At 41.4% G+C, this 15,120-nt stretch overlaps 1 protein-coding gene across 3 annotated transcripts in view; it reads right to left on the reverse strand.

Moving 5' to 3' along the window:
• Nucleotides 1-8,569: 8,569 nt before the first annotated feature.
• LOC111958493 (cell adhesion molecule 1-like) overlaps nt 8,570-15,120 on the reverse strand; it is a 156,450-nt gene continuing 149,899 nt past the window's right edge. For all 3 annotated transcript variants that reach the window (XM_023979761.2, XM_023979767.2, XM_023979755.2), the window contains 2 exons: nt 12,637-12,765; nt 8,570-12,462 (listed from right to left, as the gene is read on the reverse strand). In XM_023979761.2, coding sequence (XP_023835529.1) covers nt 12,344-12,462; nt 12,637-12,765 — 248 coding nt within the window. In that variant the 3' untranslated portion in view covers nt 8,570-12,343. The remainder of the gene's footprint in view (nt 12,463-12,636; nt 12,766-15,120) is intronic.

The following is a 15,120-nucleotide window of genomic DNA, read 5'->3' on the forward strand; positions in this document are numbered from 1 at the left end:
CACACACACACACACACACACACTATGCTAATAGTCAAAACACTCAACGGATGCCAGTCTTCCATGACTGAGTGAAGACAGTACAGTATCAAGGCCTTTTCTGTCATTGCATTCTTTGATGGAGAGAACCTGAGTGTATTGAATCACATGGTTTATGGTTCTCTCCCTGAGAAGCCACATATGGTCAGGTCAAGATAAGATGGTAAAATCATCTGAAATACGTCACCTCTCGGAGTCGGAGTTCAGCGGAGCGTGATTAAGACGTAATCTTGATGATTGCTGCAGGTTCGTCTTGCCACCTTTGTCTTAAAAAGGAAGCCGATGACTGTACAGGAAAGAAAATGTAACTAGTTTATGGCTTCTGAGGCGAGCCACTGGCCACCAGTGTCAGATGGGTCACTGGACACCAGCCATCTCCCCAGAGGCAGCCATGTGTGCACTACAGCAACTACACACACTCAATAATAAACAGGTAGTCCGTTATCTCTATTAGATTAATTTGATGTGGATTTCATTAACGTGCTTTACGACATGAAGGAGCTGAGGATGTGTCATTATTATAAATCAGCTGATTGGCACACTCATTAATCAAATGGAAACACAAATTAGGAGGTAAACAATGTAAAGAGCAATTACTGCTGCCTTGTCCTGCAGCTGTATCAGACAGATTTGGCTATGCTCTAATTGTTTTACATTCAAAATGAGACATAATGGGAAAAATAAGACTTTGTCCGTCTTGATAAGAGGTATTTTATAGAATTGATGAACTTTTTTGAGAAAAAAAATAAGAGTAATTTAACTCTTTGGCCTCAGACAATAGGCCCATTTGGCCTCTAATACATGTTCTCCTTTTTTATACAGAGCCAATTTTCCTCTGTTCACATCAGTGGTTCTACTGATGGACACAGCCTATTGATAATCTGCTGGGCGAGATAGTGGGAGTTCTACTCTCTAACTTCAGATACTTAGCTGTGCTCTGCTCTGCCTTTCATGCCGTTGGAGAATGAATAGCCTTTGATAGCTGTTGAATTCTGCTCTTGGTGATGACTTTGCTCATCCACCCAGAGTGAAATCCCATTCCACTGCGCCTCTGTCTGAGTGTTCCATCGTATAGAGACATGCTGTGCCACATAGAGCATGAGGATGCCACAGGCGATATGCTATACTGTATTATGTGTTTTATACATGTGTTATAACAAGATTCTATAACAAGATTCACTATTGTTTTCACTATATATTTTACCTCTTGGTGATGTCATTCGGAGACATAATGTTAACTTTCACTGCTATGTTGAGGACACACAGCTGTACATTTCGATGAAACATGGTGAAGCCCCAAAATTACCCTCCCCGGAAGCCTGTGTTTCAGACATAAGGAAGTGGATGGCTGCAAATGTTCTACTTTTAAACTCGGACAAAACAGAGATGCTTGTTCTAGGTCCCAAGAAACAAAGAGATCTTCTGTTGAATCTGACAATTAATCTTGATGGTTGTACAGTCGTCTCAAATAAAACTGTGAAGGACCTCGGCGTTACTCTGGACCCTGATCTCTCTTTTGACGAACATATCAAGAATGTTTCAAGGACAGCTTTTTTCCATCTACGTAACATTGCAAAAATCTGAAACTTTCTGTCCAAAAATGTGGCAGAAAAATGTATCCATGCTTTTGTCACTTCTAGGTTAGACTACTGCAATGCTGTACTTTCCGGCTACCCAGATAAAGCACTAAATGAACTTCAGTTAGTGCTAAACACGGCTGCTAGAATCTTGACTAGAAACAAAAAACTTTATCATATTACTCCAGTGCTAGCCTCTCTACACTGGCTTCCTGTTAAGGCAAGGGCTGATTTCAAGGTTTTACTGCTAACCTACAAAGCATTACATGGGCTTGCTCCTACCTATCTTTCCGATTTGGTCCTGCCGTACATACCTATACGTACGCTACGGTCACAAGTCGCAGGCCTCCTTACTGTTCCTAGAATTTTTAAGCAAACAGCTAGAGGCAGGGCTTTCTCCTATCGAGCACCATTTTTATGGAATGGTCTGCCTACCCATGTGAGAGACGCATACTCGGTCTCGACCTTTAAGTCCTTACTGAAGACTCATCTCTTCAGTAGGTCGTATGATTGAGTGTAGTCTGGCCCAGGAGTGTGAAGGTGAACGGAAAGGCACTGGAGCAACAAACCGCCCTTGCTGTCTCTACCTGGCTGGTTCCCCTCTCTCCACTGGGATTCTCTGCCTCTAACCCTATTACAGGGGCTGAGTCACTGGCTTACTGCTGCTCTTCCATGCCGTCCCTAGGAGGGGTGCGTCACTTGAGTGGGTTGAGTCGCTGACGTGATCTTCCTGTCCGAGTTGGCGCCCCCCCTTGGGTTGTGCCGTGGTGGAGATCTTTGTGGGCTATACTCGGCCTTGTCTCAGGATGGTAAGTTGGTGGTTGAAGATATCCCTCTAGTGGTGTGGGGGCTGTGCTTTGGCAAAGTGGGTGGGGTTATATCCTGCCTGTTTGGCCCTGTCCGGGGGTATCGTCGGATGGGGCCACAGTGTCTCCCGACCCCTCCTGTCTCAGCCTCCAGTATTTATCCTGCAGTAGTTTATGTGTCGGGGGGCTAGGGTCAGTCTGTTATATCTGGGGTATTTCTCCTGTCTTATTCAGTGTCCTGTGTGAATTTAAGTATGCTCTCTCTAATTCTCTCTTTCTTTCTCTCTCTCTCGGAGGACCTAAGCCCTAGGACCATGCCTCAGGACTACCTGGCCTGATGACTCCTTGCTGTCCCCAGTCCACCTGGCCGTGTTGCTGCTCCAGTTTCATCTGTTCTGCCTGCGGCTATGAAACCGTGACCTGTTCACCGGACGTGCTACCTGTCCCAGACCTGCTGTTTTCAACTCTCTAGAGACAGCAGGAGAGGTAGAGATACTCTGAATGATCGTCTATGAAAAGCCACCTGACATTTACTCCTGAGGTGCTGACCTGTTGCACCCTCGACAACCACTGGGATTGTTATTATTTGACCCTGCTGGTCATCTATGAACATTTGAACATCTTGGCCATGTTCTGTCCACCCGGCACAGCCAGAAGAGGACTGGCCACCCCTCAGAGCCTGGTTCCTTTCTAGGTTCCTTCCTAGGTTCCTGCCTTTCTAGGGAGTTTTTCCAAGCCACCGTGCTTCTACACCTGCATTGCTTGCTGTTTGGGGTTTTAGGCTGGGTTTCTGTACAGCACTTTGTGACATCAGCTGATGTAAGAAGGGCTTTATAAATAAATTTGATTGATTCTGCACGAAACTCAACAATAATATGGTGTACCGTGTCAATGAGCTATGCAACATTTTAGCATTCAAGAGCATTGAATGTACGACTTGATGTACTACATACTACATTACACTTCACAGTCTAGTAGTCCATATTGACTCTTTAAATACATAAATAAACTTCCTATGATAGTCAGTTTGACATATAGCCATTGGCAGCTACTTGCATACAAACACAAGATTCTGTCTCTCTAAGATGCTTTTCCACACCCACACAAAGAAAATTCAATTTAAGTTTAAACGCTAATGAATAATGTGCCACTAACCTTTTGTTTTCTGATGGAGTCCTATAGTGTTTGAATTCATGTCTATTTAATTCATTCATGTCACCCTTAATTACCAAACTAATTAATTTAACAAGGCAAAAGCGTCACACGGATAAATGATTGGAGAGGAAGTAGGCAGTGTTCTTCTTTAGCCACTCCCTCCCTGCATCAACAAAGCCTATTTCTTATGGCTTCTATTAGTGTCATCAATAAGCCTGATTTATCCTCTAGTTTACTGTTATTTCACTCACTGGTCGATCAACAAAACAGATGATACTTTACACACTGTTAATAGTCTAGACAGCCCTTTATGAGGTTGACTGGACAAATAGTGTTAAAGGTTGAGACAGTTTTACACAGTCATTTGTAGTGTTGCTGAGCAGCTGCTCTCCTCATGGTAGATGAAGCACGAAGACTATGGGTCATGTTTTCTCTTGTGTTTTTCTCCAGGACCCCAGAGGAGCTAGAGGGCACTAGTGGGAGAGATGTGAGTTCAGGCAGCAGATGACATGTCCACTATACTGAGGTTAGGTAGCTGTCTGTCTGTATAACATTAACATAATGCTCATTCAGTCAACAAAGTCATTAGAAGTAAACCTCTCTGGCTGTTAGACTGGCAGAGAAAAACAACATTCACAATTAAATAAACCTGCCACAGAAAAGTTATAAAAGTATTTCCTCCGTTTTTTTTACTGACACTAATAAGTACTGTGTCTTGTGGTCGCCTAATTGGACAAGTTCCAAAGGAAAACAAATTAAACATACGTCAGCTGACAAAGTAAGAATATAACTAATTGCACACAAAGACAGAAATGACATAAATACTGAAAGTAGTTGAAGTGAGAAGCAGGTAGGAAACATTACATTTCTTACTGTACTTGCAACAATGCTATCTTCAAGCTATTCAAGGCCATAGAGATAAACGTTAACTGCTATCTAACCACTACATTCAAATTAAAAGTTTAGAAAATGAATTACATCTGAAGAAAACATCTCAAGAGTGCTAAAACAGAACATTATATTGTTTTCTTTGACATTCTTTAATTTAATCTATTTTCATAGAATAGTAAGGTATTATTATAATTGTGCTGTTTTTGCATTCTCAGCCATATGCAAACTGAACATCGAATCCAGCACATTTCCCCCTGGTAAACATCAGTGTCTGATTAAGTACTAGCCAACGAGTATTAAACCAAACATCAAGCAATAGCATCTCTGACTTATGAGCCTGTAGTGCTGTTCACTGCATCTTCAGGCTTAGAGTTAATCACCTCCCAAACACAAGACTCCTCTGTCTGCCAATCACACACAGGATTAGCAGGGCTTGGCTATGTGTTTTAATTAACCAACGTCTATCCTCTTCATAAAAGGCTGAGATAACGGCCTGTCTTTCGGACTGATCATACGATTCAGGTGTTTACAATTGAGATTCAGTATTTAGATTTATTTTGTTGGGGCTAACCTCATCTATTTTGTTTGTTCATATATGGGGCTTTGGTTTTTAGTTTTCTACTTTTTAATGAGGTCTGTTTTGAGCATTTGTTTCCCATTAAAAGTTTTAACTCGATATACTCCAATGTGTGCCTTTGCTTTATGACCAAGCCCTGACATCCTCCACAGCACTTCTGGTCAGAATGATATTCTTATTCTAGTGAAGCAGCCGCTGTCCCTCAACAATCAATTACCACTGTTGGTAGTGTAGATCTCTTGTACAAAGCAAGTCCCTGAAATAATTATATGTTTTCTTGTTGACTGTTGTGTGTATTTCCACTGAATATGTTGTAACAAAAGTATCTCTGTGGAAAAAGTAGAGGACATATCCTCTTTTGAACACTGAGAATTAGAGCTTTGTACAGAAGGATGTTAGGTAACTGGAGTAAATGTTTGTTTGTCCTTCCCAGTCATTGTCCACACAAGGTGTGTGTGTGTGTGTGTGTGTGTGTGTGTGTGTGTGTGTGTGTGTGTGTGTGTGTGTGTGTGTGTGTGTGTGTGTGTGTGTGTGTGTGTGTGTGTGTGTGTGTGTGTGTGTGTGTGTGTGTGTGTGTGTGTGGTTACACAGTACCTGGAATTACGTTAGCAGGCAGAACCCGTCATCACTAGCTGTCGCTGTCTATGCTCACACACATGTATCTATTTATACTTATATCATTTAATTAGGCCGCAGCCAAGCGAAGTGATACATGCCATCAATCTTAATCAATAAATTAGTCAACTAAACAAGCCATGCACTGACACTCATTCACTCTCCATTCCCCCACTGTGCTAATTACACTTAAACATGGCATTGCAGATTAAAATGGAACGTTTAAATAGAACATCTTAATGAAACATCATACCGTAAAGTTAATCAATTCATGTACTTGTGTACTGTTTCATGTTATACGTGTGTAAGCATACAGTGTGCATAATGTTCATTAAAATGTCAGCATTTGCATTATTCATATTTTCACATTGTTGTCCCAAGCTCCTCCCATGTTTAGATCAGATTGTTTCAGTCATTTTCACACTAGGGTAGTTTGCAGAGGCGAACTCTTCACAACTGTATATATAACTTAGTAGAGTAGAAATTATGAAACACACTATACATACAACAGTATGTGGACACCCCTTCAAATTAGTAGATGTGGCTATTTCAGCCACACACAGGAGTATAAAATTGAGCAAAGCCATGCAATTTCCATAGACAAACATTGCCAGTAGAATAGCCTTACTGAAGAGCTCAGTGACTTTCAACGTGGCACCGTCATAGGATGCCATCTTTCCAACAAGTCAGTTCGTCAAATTTTTGCCCTGCCAGAGCTTCCTGTAGTGAAGTGGAAACCTCTAGGAGCAACAACAGCTCAGCCGTGAAGTGGTAGACCACAGAAACTCGCAGAATGGGACCTCCGAGTGCTTAAGCGCGTAAAAATCGTCTGTCCTTGGTTTCAACACTGCCTCTGGAAGCAATGTCAGCACAATAACTGTTCGTCAGGACTTCCATGAAATGGGTTTCCATGGCCAAGCAACCACATACAAGTCTAAGATCACAATGCGCAAGCGTCGGCTGGAGGGGTGTAAAGCTCACCGCCATTGGACTTTGGAGCGGTGGAAACGCATTCTCTGGAGCGATAAATCACGCTTAACCATCTGGCAGTTCGATGGATGAGTCTGGATTTGGCAGATGCCAGGAGAACGCTACATGCCTCAGTGCATAGTGCCAACTGTAAAGTTTAGTGGAGGAGGAATAATGGTCTAGGACGGTTTTTCATAGTTCTGGCTAGACCCCTTAGTTCCAGTAAAGGGAAATCTTAATGCTACAGCATACAGTGACATTCTAGACAATTCTGTGCTTCCAACTTTGTGGCAAGAGTTTGGGGTAAGCCCTTTCCTGTTTTAGCATGACAATGCCCCTGTGCACAAAGTGAGGTCCATACAGAAATGGTTTGTCGAGATCGGTGTGGAAGAACTTGACCGGCCTGCACAGAGCTCTGACCTCAACCCGATCGAACACCTTTGAGATGAATTGGAACGCCGACTGCGAGCCAGGCCTAAACGCCCAACATCAGTGCCCGACCTCACTAATTCTCTTGTGGCTGAATGGAAGCAAGTCCTTAAAGCAATGTTCCAACATCTAGTGGAAAGCCTTCCAAGAAGAGTGGAGGCTGTTACAGCAGCAAAAGGAGGACCAACAAGGGGGGTATTACTTTTTCATGATCCTGTGGATAGTGGAGAGAAATTTCTGGTTTCTAAGGTTAAAACATTTCCATTAAAGCTTGAATAATGCTGCTGACCTTTAGCTGGGATCACTTCAAATAATGGAAAAAGAATGGTCCATGCTAATAAATGAGGTCCTGTTCTTGAAAATGCGTATCAATTTGTCAAATCAATGTTAACATCCAAAGGCTGTTACTGATATCTTAACGTGTGTGGAGTTAAGCTACTGTATGCAAAAAAAGACCCCTTCAATCAGGATCACTAAATACAGTACATCACTCACCACATCACATCTAATGGAGATGAAATACACTGCCCAGTTTCAATTGAGAGGCCAAAGTGGGTAGTCAAATATTTAAGAAATATCAAAAGCTCTGGATCTAGAGGCTGAGTTGAATACAGTGTTTTGAAGCAAAGTACAAATACAAAATCTATATCCACACCAGGGGTAACAGTGCGGGACCAAGGGAATGATTGCTGTCACAGAGCAGATTGGATGGTAACCACCTTTATGGCTTGAACCGTATTAGAAGTTCTTGACAATAGGAATATCAGGTCAAAGACAATACAGCCCATTTCACATTGATATCTTTTTATTAAGACAAGTACTCTTCAGATTTTCTTTTGTAAAAATGTTTTATGAACCAATACAAAATATGTATGGGAACATGAGGAAACCTTTCTTTACTACACAGAAATGTTGCCCAGGTACAGAGGGACTAAAGATTTCACCTCAAAACAACTAACTGGAGCAATGAACAACCAAACGTTCTAGGCATCAAACATGTTCTCCTACCAAACAGCCAAGAAATGTTGGGGGTTAATCAGAAAACTTAACCACTGCAATTATACCACCTGTTTTTTGAAAACCAATCTGAAAATGTGACTGACATGCATCATATTCAGGATACTAATACACCATTAGAAAGGAAATAGATGCTATTTAAGTCTACACAATCCGTAATCGCGGAAGTTCAGCTTTACAACATGATTCAAATTTAAAGGCAATGTTCCTGCGTTAGCGAAGACTGCATTCACGGTAAACACTGTATATGTCAGCTCAAACGGAAATGACCTTCAAATTTCTATCGCACAATCTGTGATGCGATCAGCGATACAGATTCAATAGAGCCTTTAGTCTCCATTTTTTTGTGATTACTTGTTCTTTATGTCTGGGGAAAAAACAGATGATATGTTTTACTGTGGATATAAGGATTTATCAACAACCACCCTTGTATTTTGCTGGACACTGACTGTACAAGTGATATTGTCTGATTAACAAATCTAGTTCTTTCTTTGTGAGAACTAGGTCTATACAAAATAAGATGTAACATTTAACAGTGCACCATATATTAAGAACACAAACATATACAACTGAGAAAAAAAATACTTTCTGAAATGTGTAGTATTCTTGGGGGGCTTTCACTTTGCATTTCACCTGAGATGCAAAACACAAGATTCAACATGAACCTGAGAAAGTGGAAACACATGGACTACATATCAAATAGCACTCAGAGGCCAGTTTATTAGGTACACTCATCTAGTACTGAGTCGGACCCCCTTTGCCTCCAGAACAGCCTGAATTCTTCAGGGCATGGAAACATTGCTCAATTGGTATCAAGGGCCATAATTTGAGCGAGGAAAACATTCTCTACACCATCACACCACGGCCACCAGCATGTATCGTTGACACCAGGCAGGATGGGGCCGTGGACTCATGCTGCTTACACCTAATCCTGACTCTGCCATCAGCATGTATCGTTGACACCCCAGGATGGGGCCGTGGACTCATGCTGCTTACACCTAATCCTGACTCTGCCATCAGCATGTATCGTTGACACCAGGCAGGATGGGGCCGTGGACTCATGCTGCTTACACCTAATCCTGACCTCTGCCATCAGCATGTATCGTTGACACCAGGCAGGATGGGGCCGTGGACTCATGCTGCTTACACCTAATCCTGACTCTGCCATCAGCATGACGCAACAGGAACCGGGATTCGGCAAACCAGGCAATGTTTTTCCACTCCTCAATTGTCCAGTGTTGGTGATCGCTTACCCACTGGAGCCGCTTCTTCTTTTAAGCTGATAGGAATGGAACCCAGTGTGGTCATCTGCTGCAATAGCCCATCCGTGACAAGTACCGACATGTTGTGCGTTCCGATATGCCGTTCTGCAAACCACTATTGTACTGCGCCGTTATTTGCCTGTTTGTGGCCTTGCACGATTCTTGCCATCCTCCTTCAACAAGCTGTTTTCGCCAACAGGACTGCCGCTGACTTTATGTTTTTTGTTTGTCGCACCATTCTCCTTAAACCGTAGACACTGTCGTGCTTTTAAAAAAAACAGGAGGCTGGCCGTTTCTGAGATACTGGAATGGCGCGTCTGGCACCGACGATCATACCACGCTCAAAGTTGCTTAGGTCACTTGTTTTTCCCATTCTAACGTTCAATTGAGCAGTAACTGAATGCCTCAATGTTTGTCTGCCAACTCTATATACTGTAGCAAGCCACGGTCATGTGACTCTGTCTGTAGGAGCAAACCATTTTCAAGAATGGGGTTGTGTACCTAATAAACTGGCCACTGAGTGTATACTGAAAACAAAAACAACACTTAATTTGAATCCCTACAGCGATCATTTCAATTGTATCCAGAATAAAACATTGATGATTAACAAAACAAAAGCAAGTTCAGAACTAATCAATACACTTTGAGATTAATATTGATTTGCACATTTTAATTTGTTATACTGGTATCGGTTATGTTCTGCATCACCCTCAAGCAATTCAATTAAATAAACATCAGATTTCCAGTGCGGTTTTGCTTGTTTTACCTTTCCCAAAGTGTGGCGAGCCTTGGCCACAATTGCAGCACATAACCTCATACAATAACCTTATAAATACAACAAAAATTGATTAAATTAAATACACTTTTTTGCCTACCTTGTAAATTCTTATTGGACAGAAATAGATCGCCCGTAAATAAAATCATTAATACTACTTAGCTTGTTTGTTATAAGGAGCTGTTTTTTAAATAGAAGCAGCCATATCATTCAGTTATGATTCCAATTATTTAGCTTGTTATTCCAGTTCTTAGTACTGTCTGTTTTATGAGTTACATGTGAATAGAGAGTAAGACCACCACTACTAGTGTAAGGTACAGAGAGATTCATATACTAAGATATATTCGGAGTGACACTGTTGACATCGTACTGTATACCCTTTAAATAAAGGAAGGCACTGCATTTAGTCCTTCACTCTTTTTTTCTTCATTATTATGATATATTCCAAAGCAAAGTTTAATCATTGTTTTAAGGCAGTGGCTGTCCTTTTTTATTCATGTATTTGGAGTTGTTTTGTCTATCACACTGTTATATCCAATAAATCCATTGACTAATGCACCATGGAAAGATAAAAGCAGGAACTTCAATATGCATTACAGGGATTCCACAGCAATCTGTACATTTACTTCAAAAGCTGAAACATGGCAGAAATGGAAACCGTGCTAGTCATTCCCCATTCAAAACTTATCGGGGATCTTCAATAACTTATTATTCACAGACACGATTAGGAATGCTCATTGAGCAATGACCATTAGTTGTGTGTTACTTTTTCTAATTTGAAAACAAAACATTTTAACAAAACAATAAGTCATGCAAAAATTATATTCAAAGTGTATCATAATATCCATAAAATATACAATGGCAGTCAAAATAATACATACAGAATTCCTTGTGTACTGGCTACTGTTTGAAAAATTATAATGTTTTAAACATCATTACAATTAAAACATCTTCAATCTAAAGTATAAGTAACATATTTTCTTCCCTTTCATATTGAGATATATTCCTCTCAATAGCAACCCGAGTCAACAGATTAGATAAAGGCCGAAGACAATAATAAAATCGTGTTTGAAGGTCCTTGTAAGGTTTCTAAATATATATTCAATATATTAAAGTCAGTATATTATTCAAGAACAAAATCAAACTTGTTTTATCTGTAGAAGATAATTATTTGAACTGGATTTGACCCTTTGCTGAAAACACTGGGTAATATATGCACTGTATTTGAACACGTACAAGCATTACTATTACATTGGTCCTTCACTGACCTTTGAGGGTATGAGTATGATGACCCAGAGTAAACCATATTGTAGTGACCTTAGCCCAACACCTAGTGACCTCATCAAGGGGATCGGACCTCTTGGCATAACAGTTAAGGCGTTGGCTTAACAGTTGCTGGACCCATGTTTGAGTCCTGGTTGGGACTACCCCCTGAATTCACTATAATATCATGATGTTGAAGCAACACAACAGCCTGTTGCCCCGACCAACATCTGACAGACAAACCAACAATGCTTATGACCATGGCAGCAACTCCAGTCAGTCTTTTAGCCACAGAACAAACATAAAAGGGATGTTTCAGTATGTCTGATAGAGCAGGAGAGGTCATATTTATGCTTGAGTTAAGAGGGACAGTATAGTTTGATATTGATGAGAGCTGTTTACAATAGATTTTAGATAGTCTGGAAATGACTCATATGTGTTGTTGGCTGCTTCTACAGTACACAGCATAGAGAGAGAGTGCTTCTAAAAGCCTGGTACACAAGCTAAGATAGAGCTGCAGGACAACTAGAGAAGAAGTGCCGTGTCATTCAATCTCCTCTGAAAGCTAACTGCAGCAAAAAGGATCTGGTGGAGTCGACAGGCTTGAGGGGAAAAAAGAAAACAACAATTACGAAAGAAATAGAACAAGGCACAAAATTGTCTGTAAAATAATTGAACTGTACAGAATGGGCCCCAGCAGTCCAGGAGAGGTTGGATGGGCGAATCCACGACAAAGCAATGAAGCCTCCAACTGCTCATCCACTCTAATCCTCCTCTAGAGTTCTCATCATTCTTCTCCTCTTCTCTTCTCCTTTCCCCACCTCTCATCTTTCCTTCTCAGCTGCACCAGTTCGACATCCCTCGTTACCCCCCCTCCCCCCACCCCCTCTGGCCCACTCAGAGTTAGATATAGTGCTCCTACAGGACGCCCCCCCCCCTCAACATAACACCCCCATGGCCTCTCATCATTAGATGTAGTACTCCTTCTTCTCTTCCGTGTTGTTGTGTCCCCCCTCTGCATTAATGATGGCCGTGTCTGCATCTGCTGCGTCGTCTGCCCCTTTGGCTTCATGTGTGAAGTAGGTGCCTGCAACYAATAAACAAATTRATGAACACCCCTGTTGGACTRAAATGYATGYTAATGKATCRCTKCAGCTAGTCCACRTCTAGGTCTARGAATTATCAATGATAGTGTACACCAGTTKATCTCAAGKCAGTGGAAGCATTGTAACAGCCAGGGGACCCAGGTGAGCCGTTATACCTTTGTGTCTGGCGAAGTAGCGCCCCAGGACGATGAGTGCACAGAGGATAGCGAACATCACCACGGCAACCACACCTCCGATGACAGCGTGGTCTATCTTCTGTGGCGCCCCCTCACCAGCTCTGGAGTCTGGAAACAAGCCAATCACAGCCTCTTAAAACAATGATCCCCAGACCCCAGCCAATCACAGCTACAGTTGAAGTCGGAAGTTTACATACAAATTTCTTGTTAACAAACCATATTTTTGGCAAGTCAGTTAGGACATCTTCTTTGTGCATGACACAAGTAATTTTTCCAACAATTGTTTACAGACAGATTATTTCACTTATAATTCACTGTATCACAATTCCAGTGGGTCAGAAGTTCACATACATTAAGTTGACTGTGCCTTTAAACAGCTTGGAAAATTCCAGAAAATTATGTCATGGCTTTAGAAGCTTCTGATAGGCTAATTGACATAATTTGAGTCAATTGGAGGTGTACCTGTGGATGTATTTCAAGGCCTACCTTCAAACTCAGTGCCTCTTTGCTTGATATCATGCGAAAATCAAAAGAAATCAGCCAAGACCTCAGAAAAGAAATTGTAGACCTCCACAAGTCTGGTTCATCCCTGGGAGCAATTTCCACACGCCATGTTCATCTGTACAAACAATAGTACGCAAGTATAAACACCATGGGACCACGCAGCCGTCATACCGCTCTGGAAGGAGAAGCGTTCTGTCTCCTAGATATAAACGCACTTTGGTGCGAAAAGTGCAAATCAATCACAGAACAACAACAAAGGACCTTGTAAAGATGCTGGAGGAAACATGTACAAAAGTATCTATATCCACAGTAAAACGAGTCCTATATCGAAATAACCTGAAAGGCCGCTCAGCAAGGAAGAAGCCACTGCTCCAAAACCGCCATTAAAAAAGCCAGACTACGGTTTGCAACTGCACATGGGGACAAAGATCGTACTTTTTGGAGAAATGTCCTCTGGTCTGATGAAACAAAAATAGAACAGTTTGGCCATAATGACCATCGTTATGTTTGGAGGAAAAGGGGGGATGTTTGCAAGCCGAAGAACACCATCCCAACCGTGAAGCACGGCGGTGGCAGCATCATGTTATGGGCTTGCTTTGCTGCAGGAGAGACTGGTGCACTTCACAAAATAGATGGCATCATGAGGCAGGAAAATTATTTGGATATATTGAAGCAACATCTCAAGACATCAATCAGGAAGTTAAAGCTTGGTCGCAAATGGGTCTTCCAAATGGACAATGACCCCAAGCATACTTCCAAAGTTGTGGCAAAATGGCTTAAGGACAACAAAGTCAAGGTATTGGAGTGGCCATCACAAAGCACTGACCTCAATCCTATAGAAAATCTGTGGGCAGAACTGAAAAAGTGTGTGCGAGCAAGGAGGCCTACAAACCTGATTCAGTTACACCAGCTCTGTCAGGAGGAATGGGCAAAAATTCACCCAACTTATTGTGGGAAGCTTGTGGAAGGCTACCCGAAACGTGTGACCCAAGTTAAACAATTTAAAGGCAATGCTACCAAATACTAATTGAGTGTATGTAAACTTCTGAACCACTGGGAATGTGATGAAAAAAATAAAAGCTGAAATAAATAATTCTCTCTACTATTATTCTGACATTTCACATTCTTAAAATAAAGTGGTGATCCTAACTGACCTAAGACAGGGAATTTTTACTAGGATTAAATGTCAGGAATTGTGAAAAACTGAGTTTAAATGTAAACTGTATTAGAGCAGTGACTCACTTCTGATGAAATCACAGAGCAGGAGACTGGAAGTAGCATAGTAATTTACAGTGTATTCAAAGTCACAAATACTTCAAGAAATCAGGTAACATATGCTACCAGAAATACAGGGATGTAGCAAGACTACATTTGACAACTTATACATAGAAGCTACCATAGACGTCCATGGTCAACGACTGACCCATTCAGGGAGGTAGCTGCGACTCAATGAAATTCTATTAGAGCTATTCTGTTACAGGGTGTGTTGTTCAACAATGAAGGACAATGACGCATTGTACAACATGGAGCAGTGGAGTGAAAACAGTGTTTTCAGTTCAAATCAACATTGAAATGTATGATTAACCTCCTCCCACTCAGTCACACGTTCTCTTCCCTTCCTACTGTGGCTGTATGGGCTGTAGAACAGAATAGCCCACTTCATTTCGGTTTCATTACTTTTTCTGCATACAGTTGAAGGGCACTTCTGGATGATGTTATTCAAACTACCAAATGCAAGTCTAATGTATATGTATGTGTTACATAATGAAGACCCCATGGCCATTCAAACTGATCATGTACTGCCGTGAATGAGGCCTCAATCGTCATCTGTATCTACAGTATGTCATTTATAAGTCATTAGTCATTGTCTGTATGTGGCGATGGACATTCACAACAGAATATCTACAACGTTTGTTCTCTGTGCTTTCAGATAGAATTCAATCTGGAGAACTCTATGAC

The sequence above is a fragment of the Salvelinus sp. IW2-2015 genome, linkage group LG4p, assembly GCF_002910315.2.
Source record: "Salvelinus sp. IW2-2015 linkage group LG4p, ASM291031v2, whole genome shotgun sequence".
Lineage (NCBI taxonomy): Eukaryota > Metazoa > Chordata > Actinopteri > Salmoniformes > Salmonidae > Salvelinus > Salvelinus sp. IW2-2015.